Genomic DNA, 18,914 nt, shown 5'->3' with positions numbered 1-18,914 from the left:
TCTTCCTTGCTGAGCGGCCTTTCAGGTTATGTCGATATAGGACTCGTTTTAATGTGGATATAGATACTTTTGTACCTGTTTCCTCCAGCACCATCACAAGGTCCTTTGCTGTTGTTCTGGGATTGATTTGCACTTTCCACACCAAAGTACGTTCATCTCTAGGACACAGAACGTGTCTCCTTCCTGAGCAGAATGACGGCTGCGTGATCCCATGGTGTTTATACTTGCATACTATTGTTTGTACAGATGAACGTGGTAATTTCAGGCGTTTGGAAATTGCTCCCATGATGAACCAGACTTGTGGAGGTCTACATATTTTTTCTGAGGTCTTGGCTGATTTCTTATGATTTTCCCATGGTGTCAAGCAAAGAGGCACTGAGTTTGAAGGTAGGCCTTGAAATACATCCACAGGTACACCTCCAATTGACTCAAATTATGTCAATTAGTGTATCAGAAGCTTCTAAAGCCATGACATCATTTTCTGGAATTTTCCAAGCTGTTTAAAAGCACAGTGAACTTAGTGTATGTAAACTTCTGACCAACTGGATTTGTGATACAGTGAAATAATCTGTCTGTAAACAATTGTTGGAAAAATGACTTGTCATGCAGAAAGTAGATGTCCTAACCGACTTGCCAAAACTATAGTTTGTTAACAAGCAACTTGTGGAGTGGTTGAAAAACTAGTTTTAATGACTCCAATCTAAGTGTATGAAAACTTCCGACTTCAACTGTATATAAAGCACAGGAAATCATGTTTTTACTGCATTGGGTCTTTAATAATCTTTGTGTCATCATAATGATATTGGTGATAATGTACTGTTATGGTCCTATAGAAATGTAACGTGAAATTAATTTGACCATCATTAATTATTACCCTTACAATACTGGTATTGAGATGTATTCATAATGTGTTCATAATCAATACAAATAAAATAATATTGTTGTCAGTGTCATAGCGCATGTATCCTTTCTTGTTGATATAATCTCTGCCATGTTCGGTGTGTCAACATAACACAACTCCAAGTTTTTCCGCTACTTTGTTAAAATAGCACCAGAGCCTCTTACACACACACACAACACAGAGAGAGAGAGACTGTGAGACAACCGTTCAAACACAGAAACTTGAGCATACAGAGAGAAAATAGCCCCTCTCCTGCCTGCCCAGCCGAGTGACTGAAGGGTGACTGAAGGGGGCAGGATAGCAGAGGGCTGGCCACATATGGAGTATTTTTGGTGGGGAGGGAGGGGGTGCCTGTATTTGGAGTTGTAGGTGGTGGGAGCTAGAAATTAGGGAGGGAGGGTGTCTCATTTCATAGACTTGGTTGGACCCTGAATCACTCAAACACTGAACCAAAGTCCACTGACAGACAGACAGCGGACGGAGGGACGGAGGAAAGAGGAAGAGAGAGTAACCTGTAAGCAAAAATCAACAAAGCGAAAGAAAGCCAAGAGAGAAACGAGGAAAGATAAGGAAGAAGAGTGAGTGGAGAGAGAGAGGTAAAGCATATTGACTGAATTTTTCATCAAATAATTTGCATGTCTAATTTGAGTCATGATTTATCCAACTTGATTAGACAGCCTAATCATAAAGCATTTATATGTAATATGCTTAAGTTGAACTGCTGAGCTTTTGAATTTCACCAGAACTGTACAATTTAACCATCGCCAGTAACACAAAATACAAAGTGTGCAGACACTCAAATAAGTCCCCTTTCAAGCACTTAATCACCTAAAAAAAAGTGGATGTAAACTCATTCATTTTAGCCTCAACTAGGCACTATGTAGAATCTGAAATTGCATTTTTTTTTCACAAACACTCACAGCTCAAACACAATGCGAGGCCAAATTGATATTAGGATGCATACAAGTGATAGCCTACTTGGGAGGGGTAACTCATTCCAGCTCTGACCTCAACATCTATAAATAATCTCTGGACTCTGGAGATACACAAAGGAATTCTGACACTGGGGAGGTGGGAGTCAGGCACATGATGGCATTGTGTACCGCACAGAGATGTGTTTTGTCACGGTGTCACCTACTCAGATACCTCGGCCATGTTCCAATATCATTCCCGCCGACTTTTATTCCATCTCTGCTATTTTTCAGACGTTCATGCCCCATTTTAATTTCTTTCCTCCTTTTGTCTTGGCGTTATAAACTGTTCTCTGTTCCTAAACAAAACGTCTGGGGGCGGCAGGTAGCCTAGTGGTTTGAGCATTGCGTCAGTAACTGAAAGGTTGCTAACAGAGGGAAGGCAGGTAGCCTAGTGGTTAGAGCTTTCGACCAGTAACCGAAAGGTTTTTAGATCCAATCCCCGAACAAGGCAGTTAAGCCACTGTTCCCCTGTAAGGCTGTCATTGTAAATAAGAATTTGTTCTTAACTGACTTGCCTAGTTAAATTTAAAAAATAAACCATTTGATATTTTTCATAGGATTTGGTAGTAAATCTTTCCTTCATATTATGATCTTTCTTGTCTTTCAATTCTGACTCTCCTCATCCTCAAGACACATTTTCAGTGATGTTTTGGCACAGTCCCAGAGCAAGCCCTAGCCTTTTGGAGGCCCTATGCTTTAGAGTTAATTTCCTGCAATTCTATACATTTTTCCATGGAACATAGAGAAGATTTTGCCGTTTTTAAAGCACTTTTGCTGTTATTCTAAACATTTTCCCATTGTGTGGAGAGAATTCTACTCATTGTGCCATGGGGCGGAGAAAATTATTTGCAGTTTAACAGCTAATTGCCTGCAATTCTACACATTTTGCCAAGGGGCATAGAGAACATTTAGCCATTTTAAAGAAAATGTTCTGAAATTCTACACATTTTGCCCCGACTTATGCTATGTTAATATGATATCTGAGTAAGAGTGACAAACAAAATCAATGGGGACCCCCTGGAGGTCAGGGGCCCTGGGCACGTGCCCTGTGACATGTAAAAATCTTCCCAGCGTGAAATATTTCCCAGTCGTTGTGATTGTGACCACATGTTGTAAAAATGCTCACAGTGTGAAAAACGTCTCTGTGTGGATGGCTGAGCTCACACCCTCCCTCATCATTGTTTTAGCTAGCTAGCTATTATAATTAGCTGTTAGTTGGTCGAGATGGCTTGTTTTCAGGTGTGCGGTTTTAGATTGTCTGTATAGCTAAAAAAAACTCATATAAAAGCTCGGTTTTAGCCAAAGTATAAACAACTGTTTCACATCTCCACTAGTTACTTTTGATAACAAACGTATTGACCTAGCAATCTGCCATTCCGTATATCACATGATAGGCTGCACTAGCTAGCTAGCACAACTCGTTTGCTCTACAACTAGCTAGCTTTATAAATGTACCCACAGCCTCTCACATTACCAAAAGCCTACAGCACCGTAGTAGCCTCTGCTGAAGCAAACCTTGAGCGGAAAGTAATTGGCAGCACTGCAAATAAATGCAATGCTAATTTGTGGTAAAGCCAAATCAACTACCAAAGATGTATATAACTAACCCGTGGTACTGCAATTTCTCCAAAAGCATCGGTTTCTGCTGTCATTTGTCACTTGGGTGAGCTCTACTGTCATAATGTGGAACTGAAGTTTGTCGCCAGAATATTGCCAAGGAGAAAGCAAGTCCTTGATGTCCTGTATGGCCATATGCTTAATCCGTAGGTTGATTTCTGAAAATGACAGTGAAATATTTGAGCGAACAGATTTTATTTCCTTGTATACAGGGAAGAGACTGTTAGTAATTGGATATGTAGAAGGGTGAGCCGGTCAAGGATCGATTCAGACAAAGTGGTAAATTGTACGACAAGCGACAGTTTATTCAGAGTAAAGATATCTGGTACCGCGTAATTACGGCTCTTCCGTTAGCTCGCACAGAACCAGCAGGAAAAGAGAGCGTTTACAATTTACACAGTCCTTATATGTGGAACAGAAAGTAGGTTGATTCTAGAAGATCGGATCTTTGGATTGGTTCAGGCTGGGGTGTAGTCTGTAGTCTTCCGCCATTGGCTCAGTTGTCTGTCCGTCATCGTAGAATCCTCTTCGTGCACACAATGTTCGGCTAGAAAGGAGATTCTGTGTGTGCGCTGGTTTGGCAGTTAGTGTGTAATGTGGGAGCTATCCTGTAGGGGACCCCACAGGCTTTACTGTGAGTTATAGAAATGTAATAGCAGTAGGCTGGTCACCTGCATAAGAAATAGCATTTCTTTACAAGACATTACAGGCTATCCAAAAGAAAACTATCATCGTCCCTCCTGGCAGATACCAGACCAAAATAATTAGCTGTATAAACAAGTCACGTCTCAGTGATCTGCTATCGTATAGCAGATGTTTGACACTTTAGAAAACAAATACAATGAGTAGAAATGCCCCCCACCACCCCACACCAAATTGAGATGCTGACCTACAAACATTAAGTAATACATTTCTGTATACTTCCAACCATTTAGGGTAATATAATTAACCAAGGTTCAGCACTATGGCTGTTTTTACACAGGAAGCCCAATTCTAAACTATTGCCATAAACAATAATTGGTCAAAAGACCAATTAGTAGGAAAATAATTAGAAATGGGCTGCCTGTGTAAAAGCAGCCAATGTGGGTTCCTCAACCCTCCCTGAAAAAGGTGCTGAAATGTAGGTTCTTTCCATTCAATCAGGGGTGTCAAACTCATTCCATGGAGGGCCTGGAGCACGTGGCAAACTCATTCCATGGAGGCCCTAGAGCAGGTGGTAAACTCATTCCATGGAGGGCCTAGAGCACGTGGTAAACTCATTCCATGGAGGCCCTAGAGCAGGTGGTAAACTCATTCCATGGAGGCCCTAGAGCATGTGGCAAACTCATTCCATGGAGGGCCTAGAGCACGTGGTAAACTCATTCCATGGAGGGCCTAGAGCACGTGGTAAACTCATTCCATGGAGGGCCTAGAGCACGTGGCAAACTCATTCCATGGAGGGCCTAGAGCACGTGGTAAACTCATTCCATGGAGGCCATAGAGCAGGTGGTAAACTCATTCCATGGAGGCCCTAGAGCACGTGGTAAACTCATTCCATGGAGGCCGTAGAGCACGTGGTAAACTCATTCCATGGAGGGCCTAGAGCACGTGGTAAACTCATTCCATGGAGGGCCTAGAGCATGTGGTAAACTCATTCCATGGAGGGCCTGGAGCACGTGGTAAACTCATTCCATGGAGGGCCTAGAGCACGTGGTAAACTCATTCCATGGAGGCCGTAGAGCACGTGGTAAACTCATTCCATGGAGGGCCTAGAGCACGTGGTAAACTCATTCCATGGAGGGCCTAGAGCACGTGGTAAACTCATTCCATGGAGGCCGTAGAGCAGGTGGTAAACTCATTCCATGGAGGCCCTAGAGCACGTGGCAAACTCATTCCACGGAAGGCAGAGTGTCTGTGGGGTTTCGCTCCTTCCTTGTACTTATTATACCTGGTTGTCTACGTCTTAATTGAAAGGAAAAAACTAAAAACCCGCAGACACTAGGCCAGGGGTTAGGCTGAAAACACGCAGACACTCAGCCCTCCGTGGAATGAGTTTGATACATGTGCATTAAATGGTTAGAGTATACACTGCGTGTCTGACTTTATTACTATGTAAGTAAACAAACCCTTTGGCTACTTTGAGCCAAGTGCTAACAAAGTAACAAGAAGCAGACTCCTAAACAGTAAGAGGAAAATAAGAAATATAGGCTATATTTTAAGAAAACAAAACAGTTTTGAAATCCTATGTGCAACTATAACACATTGACGAGATTTACGTGACGTGATGAGCGAGACATACTGTAAGACTGGTGTGCTGGTGCTTCAATATGACGATGGCATTGCATACATACAAAATAAAAAGCCTACATGTCAATGGGGATGTGCATCTTTCCCTTTCAAGACAATTGAATATCAAGATACCTGGACTTCAATACGATAGAGGAACAATACATTTTAGGTTGAACCTACCTAACCACACTAATGATGATTACAGTTGAACACGATGTACAGTACATCGGACAAGGCAGAGAATGTTGGCTAGCTCCGATATGGACCGCTTAGCCTCTCAAATGAACATGTAGATGCAACCAAATAGTGAAATAACATTTTAAAAAGTTATGGGGGGGCAATATGTGTAAGGATAACTAAGTACAGCCTTGCCAAACTAAACCCCTCATGCTTCTGCATAATCCACACTGTGACCTGTAACATAAGAATGCACACAGAGATGGTGCATTGACTGAAAAAATGTACACTTATAAAACACAAAAACATCCAATACCACATTGCATTACCTCACAGAACATAACTTCTGACATGAAGTAGAAGTCCTTCCCCAGCAGTGTGATGACCCTGAATACAGTGCATTCAGAAAGTAATCAGACCCCTTGACTCTTTCCACATTTCCTATTACCACATTTGGTTACGTTACAGCCGTGTTCTAAAATTGATTAAATTGTTTTTTATAAAAATTTAAAAAACGGAAATATCACATTTACATAAGTATTCAGATCCTTTACTCAGTACTTTGTTGAAGGATCTTTGGCAGTGATTACAGCCTCAAGTCTTTTTGGGTATGACGCTACAAGCTTGGCACACCTGTATTTGGGGGAGTTTCTCCCCTTCTTCTCCGCAGATCCTCTCAAGCTCTGTCTGGTTGGATGGGGAGCGTCACTGCACAGCTATTTTCAGGTCTCTCCAGAGATGTTTGATCAGGTTCAAGTCCGGGCTCTGGCTGGGCCACTCAAGGACATTCAGAGACTTGTCCCAAAGCCACTCCTCTATTTTCTTAGCTATGAGCTTAAGGTCATTGTCCTGTTGGAAGGTGAACCTTCGCCCCAGTCTGAGGTGCTGAGCGCACTGGAGCAGGTTTTCATCAAGGATCTCTGTACTTTTCATGTTCATCTCTCCCTCGATCCTGACTAGTCTCCCAGTCCCTGCCGCTGAAAAACATCCCAACAGCATGATGCTGCCACCACCATGCTTCACCGTAAGGATGGTAACAGGTTTCCTCCAGACTTGACGCTTGGCATTCAGGCCAAAGAGTTCAATCTTGGTTTCATCAGACCAGAGAATCTTGTTTCTCATGATCTGAGACACCTTTAGGTACCTTTTGGCAAACTCCAAGCTGGCTGTCATGTGCCTTTTACTGAGGAGTGGAATCTGTCTGGCCACTCTACCACGAAGGCCTGATTTGTGAGGACAGACGCTGGGAGATGAGAAGCAAGAAGCTCTGTTGCGCGTAACAATGGTGACAGGTGTGCCCTCGAGCGCCAGAGAGGGGGAGCGGGAGCAGGCATGACATGATTGGTGGAATGCTGCAGAGATGATTGTCCTTCTGGAAGGTTCTTTCTTCTCCACAGATTAACTCTGTCAGAGTGACCATCGTGTTCTTGGTCACCTCCCTGACCATGGCCCTTCTCCCCAGATTGCAGTTTGGCCAGGCGGCCAGCTCTAGGAAGAGTCTTGGTGGTTCCAAACTTCTTCCAATAAAGAATGATGGAGGCCACTGTGTTCTTGGGGACCTTCAATGCTGCAGACATTTTTTGGTACCCTTCCCCAGATCTGTGCCTCGACACAATCCTGTCTTGGAGCTCTATGGACAATTCCTTCGACTTCGTGGCCTTGTTTATGCTCTGACATGCACTGTTAGTTGTGGGACCTTATATAGACAGGTGTGTCCCTTTCCAAATCATGTCCAATCAATTGAATTTACCACAAGCAGACTCCAAACAAGTTGTAGAAACATCTCAAGGATGATCAATTGAAACAGGATGCACCTAAACTCAATTTCAAGTCTCATTCAAGGTTTTTTCTTTATTTTTTAAAACTATTTTCTACATTGTACAATAATAGTCAACACATCAAAACTATGAAATAACACGTAAGGAATCATGTATTAAACAAAAAAGTGTTAAACAAATTAAAATATTTTTGAGATTATTCAAAGTTGCCACCCTTTGCCTTGATGACAGTTTTGCACATCCTTGGCATTCTCTCAACCAGCTTCATGAGGTAGTCACCTGGAATGAATTTCAATTAACAAGTGTGCCTTGTTAAAAGTTAATTTGTGGAATTTAGTTCCTTCTTAATGTGTTTAAGCCAATCAGTTGTGTTGTGACAAGGTAGGGGTGGTATACAGAAGATAGCCCTATTTTGTAAAAGACCAAGTCCATATTACGGCAAGAACAGCTCAAATAAACAAAGAGAAACGACAGTCCATCATTACATTAAAACATGGTCATTCGATCCCCCAAAAAATCTTCAAGTGCAGTCGCAAAAACCATCAAGTGCTACGATGAAACTGGCTCTCATGAAGACCGCCACAGGAAAGGAAGACCCAGAGTTACCTCTGTTGCAGAGGATAAGTTCATTAGAGTTAACTGCACCTATGATTGCAGCCCAAATAAATGCTTCACAGAGTTCAAGTAACAGACACATCTCAACATCAACTGTTCAGAGGAGACTGCGTGAATCACCTGACCTCAACCCAATTGAAATGTTTGGGATGAGTTGGACCGGAGAGTGAAGGAAAAGCAGCTGACAAGTGCCCAGCATATGTGGGAACTCCTTCAAGACTGTTGGAAAAGCATTCCAGGTGAAGCTGATTGAGAGAATACCAAGGGTGTGCAAAGCTGTAATCAAGGCAAAGGGTGGCTACTTTGAAGAATCTAAAATCTTCTGACACTTTTTTTTGGTTACCTTATGATTCCATATGTGTTATTTCAGAGTTTTCATGTCGTTACTATTATTCTACAGTGTAGAAAATAGTAAAAATAAAGAATTTAATGAGTAGGTGGGTTCAAACTTTTGACTGGTAAATAAGTGTCACGCTGGTATAAATGATTCAGGAGACAGTACATACAAGTACTAATCAGTGGGAATAGGCGACAGGTGTGCGTGATGAATGTTCTGGAGGGATTCGTGACAATAAGGTATTTCTGTTTTCGCTTTGTCATTATGGGGTATTGTGTGTAGATTGATGAGGATTTTTATTTATTTAATCAATTTTAGAATAAGGCTGTTACGTAACTAAATGTGGGAAAAATACTTTCAATTGAAAAAGTAGAGCCAAGTCTTTGCAATCTCAAAAAATGTCCTCACATCAAACCTCAGCACTTTGACGCACAAGTCCGGATTGGCAGATGAAGCAAATTTTTACATGACCCCTAGTGTGCCCGGTCGGGAATTCAACCATGATTACTACAAGTTCAGATAGCTGGCAAGACTACTTTACCAATCTAAGCAATTGTGGCTGACATGGGCCAATTGAGTGACTGTCAGTTGCTGACATAACGAGAGAAAAACTGCTGATGCACAACCAAATTTAGAAATCGCACCTTGTGTGTTCAACTATTCTAACTCTCAACAGTAAGTTGAGACCCTGCCTGATTTCTTTTGGTCGGGCCTCAAGCTATTGCTTAGTAGCTAGGGCCGGCTCTGCACACTCCAATACACATTTGAGAAGTAGCCGACACCCCATCCTCCCAACAATAAACTCTGCCTCAGACCTCAACTACCTTGTAGAGTTTTTCTCTGAACTTTGTGTTTTAAAATAGCCCCGGTCAGTCCAGTGAACGATGCCTGTGACTGAGCTGTGTTCCCCCCACATGGAGATGGGGACAGGATAGCAGCTGTTGCTGGTGTCATATGAAAGAGAGCTGACACAGAGTTAGTTACAGGCCAAAGGGAGGGTGTGAGGAGCCACCTAGGAGGATGTCGCAACCCTAGAATCAGGAATTAGAACTGTCAGATCCCCCCCAAAGAGATGAAACAGCAGTCACCAGTGATGTACTATACCACTACTACTAGTAGTAAAAGACTTTACAAAATCGAGTAGATGGCCAGAGGCGAAAGGCCACCCCTTACGTAAGATTTGTTCTGGGTACCAAAATTATAGCCTACCGTTACTGACCTATAGCTGGTACAGAGATGAGAGCTATTGGAATGATGGGGGAAAGAGATCCCTGAGAGTCTGACCTAAATTGTTCATCTGCCAGGCATTGAGAAAAGTGCAAGTGAAGATAAGCATCCACCTTGAAACGTCAACAACGCAAGTTTAGGCTGCTTAAGAAAGTACCTGATATATCTGAGATCCCTTTCTTAGATCGTCTCTCCTGGTGTGCAAGAACCTGACCACCAAAGGAAGCCATTTACAAAGGCCTTAGAATATTCAACAAAATTCTACCAGTGTAGCTAACAATGTGATGGGATGGCATCAAATGAAAAGAACCTTCACATGGCACATAACCCTCACAAATATCTGGAACCAAGGTTGGTGGGAGTCACAGCTGCTGTGTCATCCTCCACACTGGGCGCCCCATGGCAAAGACCCAACAGTATCACAAAATCAGACGTCATCAAGGGAACCAACAATAGCACCACATCTATTTATTAAATGAAATGCCTAAGCCTGTCACTTAAAACTGGTACTTAATATATCATAGCACATTGAGGAGATGTACACCATTTTGATAGGTCAAGGATGATCGGTGACCCATATATCCACTGTTTCTGCAGGTGATCTTTAAACAACAGTCTGGACATAAATAGCGTTGGCTGAGAGTTCATTTCCGTTTTTTCGTGTTTTCATAACGCACGTGGTGGAAAGCACCTGCACTCTGACATACTGTTATACGCTCTAGCCATGGAAATATATTCTGTTTACTGAGAACATCAGCAGCATGGAGTGAAACATCTGATTTGGTTTTTGAGAGAGAGTAAAATATGTCCTTTCACACAAACATGTACGAATAGAAACAGAAATTCAACATGCTTTTTACAAACCTAGTGATATTTCACAGCAGATTAATACATTTTTAAAAAACTGAGGCATGAAGCAAAATGAGACTCTTTGCCCAGAGTAGAACACTCAGGGGTCAATTTCACAACAAATCAAATTAAGTCAAATTTTATTTGTCACATGCGCAGAATACAAAAGCTGTAGACATTACTGTGAAATACAAACTTACGACCCCTTTCCCAACAATGCATAGTTAAAAATAATAATAACACAGGGAATAAAATACACAAGAATTAAGTTTTATACAGGGAGTACCAGTACCAGATCAATGTGCAGAAGTACGAGGTATTTGAGGTAGATACAGTGCCTTGCGAAAGTATTCGGCCCCCTTGAACTTTGCGACCTTTTGCCACATTTCAGGCTTCAAACATAAAGATATAAAACTGTATTTTTTTGTGAAGAATCAACAACAAGTGGGACACAATCATGAAGTGGAACAACATTTATTTTAACAAATCAAAAACTGAAAAATTGGGCGTGCAAATTATTCAGCCCCTTTACTTTCAGTGCAGCAAACTCTCTCCAGAAGTTCAGTGAGGATCTCTGAATGATCCAATGTTGACCTAAATGACTAATGATGATAAATACAATCCACCTGTGTGTAATCAAGTCTCCATATAAATGCACCTGCACTGTGATAGTCTCAGAGGTCCGTTAAAAGCGCAGAGAGCATCATGAAGAACAAGGAACACACCAGGCAGGTCCGAGATACTGTTGTGAAGAAGTTTAAAGCCGGATTTGGATACAAAAAGATTTCCCAAGCTTTAAACATCCCAAGGAGCACTGTGCAAGCGATAATATTGAAATGGAAGGAGTATCAGACCACTGCAAATCTACCAAGACCTGGCCGTCCCTCTAAACTTTCAGCTCATACAAGGAGAAGACTGATCATAGATGCAGCCAAGAGGCCCATGATCACTCTGGATGAACTGCAGAGATCTACAGCTGAGGTGGGAGACTCTGTCCATAGGACAACAATCAGTCGTATATTGCACACATCTGGCCTTTATGGAAGTGGCAAGAAGAAAGCCATTTCTTAAAGATATCCATAAAAAGTGTTGTTTAAAGTTTGCCACAAGCCACCTGGGAGACACACCAAACATGTGGAAGAAGGTGCTCTGGTCAGATGAAACCAAATTGAACTTTTTGGCAACAATGCAAAACGTTATGTTTGGCGTAAAAGCAACACAGCTCATCACCCTGAACACACCATCCCCACTGTCAAACATGGTGGTGGCAGCATCATGGTTTGGGCCTGCTTTTCTTCAGCAGGGACAGGGAACATGGTTAAAATTGATGGGAAGATGGATGGAGCCAAATACAGGACCATTCTGGAAGAAAACATGATGGAGTCTGCAAAAGACCTGAGACTGGGACGGAGATTTGTCTTCCAACAAGACAATGATCCAAAACATAAAGCAAAATCTACAATGGAATGGTTCAAAAATAAACATATCCAGGTGTTAGAATGACCAAGTCAAAGTCCAGACCTGAATCCAATCGAGAATCTGTGGAAATAACTGAAGACTGCTGTTCACAAATGCTCTCTATCCAACCTCACTGAGCTCGAGCTGTTTTGCAAGGAGGAATGGGAAAGAATTTCAGTCTCTCGATGTGCAAAACTGATAGAGACATACCCCAAGCGACTTACATCTGTAATCGCAGCAAAAGGTGGCGCTACAAAGTATTAACTTAAGGGGGCTGAATAATTTTGCACGCCCAATTTTTCAGTTTTTGATTTGTTAAAAAAGTTTGAAATATCCAATAAATGTCGTTCCACTTCATGATTGTGTCCCACTTGTTGTTGATTCTTCACAAAAAAATACAGTTTTATATCTTTATGTTTGAAGCCTGAAATGTGGCAAAAGGTCGCAAAGTTCAAGGGGGCCGAATACTTTCGCAAGGCACTGTATGTACACGAAGGCAGGGTAAGGCATGTGACTAGGCATCAGGATAGATAATATATATATTTTTTAAATAACAGAGTAGCAGGAGCATTTCCAAGCTTTGGTCCTTTAATGTTGATGATAATGATCCGTACCTTTTTGTAATCAAAGGGCGAGTCATGATTACGTTGTTCCTCCGTATGACCCTTTTAATTGCCTGGGATCCTTTTTGTATTGCCTCTGAATACAAAGTGATTGTATTTGTCCCTGCTTGTCCTGTTGTCAGAGCGAATGGGGTGAATTGCTCGAGTGTCAATGGTAACTGGGCCTGGACTGTATCCTGTAACAGGGAGGCAAGGCCACCATAGAGATCAGAGTTTTATGTCGATGAAGGCCACAGCCACAGCTTGTCCTTCTGTGTTTGTTTACAAAGTGATAAGTGCTAAATTAAGGTTATTTTGGTGTAGTGAGTCAAATCACTGGGAGGGTATGATGAGGAACCAGAGAGTGGGTATTATACTGGGTAATAATCCAAGCAACAGGGACGCTGTCATGCTTGCTTTGCCCTTAGTGTGTTTTTAGGTGACATGAGATATCTTGTGTGTCTGTGACTGAATGTGCCATAATCTCCACCCAGCACAGCCAGAAGAGGACTGGCCACCCCTCATAGCCTGGTTCCTCTCTAGGTTTCTTCCTAGGTTCTGGCCATTCTAGGGAGTTTTTCCTAGCCACCGTGCTTCTACATCTGTATTGCTTACTGTTTGGGGTTTTAGGCTGGGTTTCTGTACAGCACTTTGTGACATCAGCTGATGTAAAAATAGCTTTCTAAATACATTTGATTTGGATGTTTTGAGCTAGCGAGATGTGTGTATTTTTCCAGGTATGTGTTGCTTAATTTGCTGTGATGAGTGAGACTTTGAAATTAAGTTTACATTTTTTTGGAAGAAACATGTATACACAGCATGTATAAACAACTTTTATCCAGAATTTCAAATTCAAAACTACTAAAACAGTCAGAAGAAACTAAGGGAATATAAATAGAGTCATATTTTTCAAATGTGCTTAGTAGTACAACAATCTACGGTTCTAAGGGAAGTTGGCTAATTTAAGCAGAGCCTTACATAGTGTGGCTAAACTTACCTCAGGAAAACTCCCCTCGTATTTCTCAAGTTCTTCTATAGGGTCATTTAAAACATTAATTAGATTCCCATTTGTTCTGCTGCTGAAATACACTGGGAGTCGGTGTGTGAGTATGAATACAAGCACATCGGGCTGCTATAAACCATGAACCTGACACTGGATTTCTGGAAGCCGGAAGCCCCCCCCCCCCCCAAACACCCGCACCTGTCAGTCACATCCCCCTCTTTTTTAAAGAGTATACAGTATGATGTTATTGTGTTGCCATGGTCTTTTTCTCTGTGATACTCAGTGCTTTTTCTCTTTTTTTTCAGGTCCTGTGTGCTGTCTCACTGAAACAAACAAACCAACCCACCTAAACACCGTGTCTGTCAATCTGTCCTCTTCGAACCCCTTCTGTCAGCAGTAGGAATACATAGTTAACCCTCCAGCCAGTCTAATCTGTCTGACTGTTCTTCAGTGTTTCAGTGGTTGTGTTCATCAGTAAAGAAAGTCCACCTTATCACAGTCAGTAAAGAGTCTGTTTTGTCAGTTTGTTGATTAGTTGGTCCCTCAGCAAGTGAGTAAGAGTCCTCATCCCTCAGTGCTTCAGTCAGCGCTCAAGAACCAAAACCTTTAAAACCATACTGTCAAAGTAACCGTCGCCATGGCCCCCAAGAAGAAGGCCAATCGCACAAAAAAGATTACCCCGGAGCCAGTCGTCCCCCCGGTAACCACTGTCACCACACAGATGGCAGGAGGAGTGGTGGTGGTGGAAGGTGTGAAGAAGATCGAGGAGATGGCCGCACTGGACATCGTACAGCTTAACCATTTCAACCTCCCCCTGCCCCCTCCCGTCATCAAGCCCGGAGAGAAGGGCCTGGGCCTGGGCTGTGAAGTGACCCGCCCCCTCCACGGAAACGCCCTGCTGGAGGAGGTGAGCCGCATGCGCCAGGAGCGCTTCCTCACCGACCTGGAGCTGGCCTGTAAGACCAAGGCCTTCGACGTGCACAAGCTGGTCATTTCCTCCGTCAGCCGGTACTTCCGGGAGATCCTGGCCAAGGACCCCGGAATGAAGCGTCTAGAGTTACCTTCACTCTCCCCCCTCGGTAGGTTTCAAACTAACCCGCCTAACATATAGCTGCTATCTATCAGAGGTATCTATTATCTATCTATTATCTATTAGAGGCAGCAGCAAGAGTCTTGTTTGGGAACTTAAGGACTGTGTTCAGTCCAAATATTTCTCAAAGTCCGCATCAATAGACAAAAACACATGGATAAAGCGATGATGTTTTCCACTTATTCCCAGGCCTGGCCAACGTGATCACCTTCGCCTACCTGGGCCGCGTCCACATGTCCCTGTACACCATCGGCTGCACTGTGTCCGCCGCTGCCACCCTCCAGATCCCCCAGTTGCTCCAGATGTGCATGGACTTCCTGCTGGCCGAGATGAACGTGCAGACGTGCGTGTACGTGTGGAACATCGCCGCCGCCTACGGCCTGTTTCCCGTGCGCGACGCGGCCCGCCGCTTTGTGCTGGAGAACTTTGTCGCGTTCACCGAGACGCCCCTGTTCAACCAGCTGACCCTGGAACAGATCACAGCCTTCCTCCAGGAGGACAGCCTGCTGCTGCCATCTGAAGTCACCGCCTTCCAGGTCAGCTCCGCTCACCATTCTTTAACCCTACTTTTTCTGCCTGTAATAACTGACCTAGGATCAGGTCTCCTCGTTCCCTACCCCCAAATGCAGCCATTTTGAGCTCAACCTAAATCCAGCCTCAGACCAGCTGTTAAGGACATGATATAGCCACATGACCTTAGTACACAGACACTTGCCAGACTGTGACATCCTACTATGAATAGAAATACTCAGTCAGTATAACTCACTGTATGTATAGTTATTAATACACAATACCAGTAGGGATGAGAGACATAGCAAGGAGGCAGAGAGGGAGCGGTATTTATAAAACAAACAGAATTCTAAGTATAGAACTGGTTTCATTCGACCACAGTTGGCCATGAAATGGCTGGACTTCGACCCCAAGCGTCAGGTGCACGCCGCCGAACTGCTGTCCCACGTGCGCTTCGAGACCATCCCTGCCAGCGAGCTGGTCAGCGAGATCCAGCCTGTGGCGAGAATGATGATGGACCCTCACTGCCACCGCCTGCTGGTGGACGCCATGAACTACCACCTGCTACCCTACCAGCAGAACACGCTGCAGTCTCGCCGCACGCAGGTGCGTGGCGGACAGGCCACCCTTCTGACTGTTGGGGGGCGTCCCTCCGTCACCGAGCGGGCACTGAGTAGAGTGGTGAGTGTGGGGGGGATCTGATGGTGGGCTAAACATTAGGCAGAGGTCAAACGCATGACGAAGAAGTAAACCTACATTTTAGAATACTTCTGCACCACCAATCACCATGATTCAACAGTATTATCCTTGATTCAACAGTATTATCCGTGATTCAACAGTATCATCCGTGAATCAACCGTATTATCCAAAATGAGAAGTGCTACGTTGTTGACGTTGGTTCCCTTCCAGGTGCTATGGAGAGACCCACGTGAGGGTGTGGCCACCTGGCGCCACCTGTCCCAGCTGCCCGCTAAGAGCTTCAACCAGTGTGTGGCTGTGATGGACGGCTTCCTGTACGTGGCCGGAGGAGAGGACCAGAACGATGCACGCAACCAGGCCAAGCACGCTGTCAGCACCCTCAGCAGGTACACTGTAAATGTATCATACTGTAAATATAATGAGCCAGTGTTATGTGGCATACTTGACTGTTCCTTGATTATGGGTAGATTTAATTTCACTTTAGACAAATCACTGTCCATCTCTTGCTCCTCAGGTACGACCCTCGCTTCAACACCTGGTTGCATCTGGCTAGCATGCGCCAGCGCCGTACCCACTTCAGCCTGGTGGCCACTGGCGGGCGCCTGTACGCCATTGGCGGCCGCAACGTGGAGGGCCTGCTGGCCACCACCGAGAGCTACCTGCCCTCCTCCAACACCTGGCAGCTCAAGACGCCCATGGAGGTGCCACGTTGCTGCCACGCCAGTGCTGTGCTGCCCTCCGGAGACATCCTGGTGACCGGCGGCTACATCAACTGCGCCTACTCGCGCTCCGTGGCCTGCTACAACGTTGAGACGGACACCTGGAGTGAGAAGGCCAGCCTGGCGAGCCCCCGAGGATGGCACTGCTCCTCCACCCTGGGAGGGAAGGTGTACGTGGTGGGTGGTAGCCAGCTGGGCCCCAGCGGAGACCGCGTGGACGTCCTGTCCATGGAGGTGTTCTCCCCAGAGAACGGTGAGTGGAGCCGGGCCTCCCCCTTGCCCCTGGGCGTGAGCACGGCAGGCCTGTCACCCCTCGGGGAACAGCTTTACCTGATGGGTGGCTGGAACGAGGCCGAGAAGCGCTACAAGGCGGCCGTGCAGAAGTACACCCCGGCAACAGACAGCTGGTCCATGGGGGAGGATCTGCCCGAGGCCACTGTGGGTGTATCCTGCTGCGCACTGACCCTCCCACCCCGCCACACCCCCCGCAGGCAACAGCACCACAACACTCCAGCAACCAAGGAGGAGCAGCCACAGAGAAAGAGCCATGTGGTCCCACAGCCCATCACTGCCTGAGAGATTTAGAAGAAGAGAGGTGAAGAGAGCGAAGGGAGGTTGATAGAAGGGAGGAGTGACAGAGAGCAAGAAGTTGAGGAGAGGTAGGAACAGAGAGCTGTCGATAGAGAAGCAGAGCCGTAGAACAGGAAAGATGGAAGGGATAACTATTCACTTATTCTAAAATTGATTACATGTTTTATCATCAATCTACACACACTACCCCATAATGACAAAGCAAAAATAGGATTTTAGACATTTTTGCTAATTTATTAAAAATAAAATCTAAAATATGACATTTACATAAGTATTCAGACCCTTTACTCAGTACTTTGTTGAAGCACCTTTGGCAGCGATTACAGCCTCGAGTCTTCATGGGTATGACGCAACAAGCTTGGCACATATATTTGGGGAGTTTCTCCCATTCTTCTTTGCAGATCCTCTCAAGCTCTGTCTGGTTGGATGGGGAGCGTTGCTGCACAGCTATTTTCAGGTCTCGATCGGGCTCTGTCTGGGCCACTCAAGGACATTCAGAGACTCAGAGACATCCAAAGCCACTCCTCTATTTTCTTAGCTGTGAGCTTAAGGTCGTTGTCCTGTTGGAAGGTGAACCTTCGCCCCAGTCTGAGGTGCTGAGCGCACTGGAGCAGGTTTTCATCAAGTATCTCTGTACTTTGCTCCGATCCTGACTAGTCCCCCAGTCCCTGCCGCTGAAAAACATCCCAACAGCATGATGCTGCCATCACCACGCTTCACCGTAAGGATGGTAACAGGTTTCCTCCAGACTTGACGCTTGGCATTCAGGCCAAAGAGTTCAATCTTGGTTTCATCAGACCAGAGAATCTTGTTTCTCATGATCTGAGACACCTGTAGGTACCTTTTGGCAAACTCCAAGCTGGCTGTCATGTGCCTTTTACTGAGGAGTGGAATCTGTCTGGCCACTCTACCACGAAGGCCTGATTTGTGAGGACAGACGCTGGGAGACGAGAAGCAAGAAGCGCTGTTGCGCGTAACAATGGTGACAGGTGTGCCCTCGAGCGCCAGAGAGGGGGAGCGGGAGCAGGCATGACATGATTGGTGGAATGCTGCAGAGATGATTGTCCTTCTGGAAGGTTCTTTCTTCTCCACAGAGGAACTCTGTCAGAGTGACCATCGTGTTCTTGGTCACCTCCCTGACCAAGGCCCTTCTCCCCAGATTGCACAGTTTGGCCAGCTCTAGGAAGAGTTTTGGTGGTTCCAAACTTCTTCCAATAAAGAATGATGGAGGCCACTCTGTTCTTGGGGACCTTCAATGCTGCAGACATTTTTTGGTACCCTTCCCCAGACCTGTGCCTCGACACAATCCTGTCTTGGAGCTCTATGGACAATTCCTTCGACTTCATGGCCTTGTTTATGCTCTGACATGCACTGTTAGTTGTGGGACCTTATATAGACAAATTTTCAAATCATGTCCAATCAATTTAATTTACCACAAGCAGACTCCAATCAAGTTGTAGAAACATCTCAAGGATGATCAATGGAAACAGGATGCACCT

The 18,914-nt window shown here is 44.6% G+C and overlaps 1 protein-coding gene across 1 annotated transcript; it reads left to right on the top strand.

Annotated features, from left to right (window-relative positions):
- Positions 1 to 1,337: 1,337 nt before the first annotated feature.
- Positions 1,338 to 18,082, top strand: LOC115128320 (kelch-like protein 31). The gene is made up of 6 exons (XM_029658061.2): positions 1,338 to 1,497; positions 14,112 to 14,885; positions 15,086 to 15,432; positions 15,788 to 16,087; positions 16,316 to 16,491; positions 16,620 to 18,082. The coding sequence occupies exons 2-6, from the start codon at positions 14,444 to 14,446 to the stop codon at positions 17,398 to 17,400; spliced, it is 2,046 nt and encodes a 681-aa protein (XP_029513921.1). The 5' UTR covers positions 1,338 to 1,497; positions 14,112 to 14,443; the 3' UTR covers positions 17,401 to 18,082.
- The last annotated feature ends 832 nt before the right edge of the window (positions 18,083 to 18,914 follow it).

This window comes from Oncorhynchus nerka, linkage group LG4, assembly GCF_034236695.1.
Source record: "Oncorhynchus nerka isolate Pitt River linkage group LG4, Oner_Uvic_2.0, whole genome shotgun sequence".
Taxonomy (NCBI): domain Eukaryota; kingdom Metazoa; phylum Chordata; class Actinopteri; order Salmoniformes; family Salmonidae; genus Oncorhynchus; species Oncorhynchus nerka.
The sequence above is the reverse complement of the archived record's forward strand: the minus strand, read 5'-3'. Positions and strand labels throughout refer to the sequence as shown.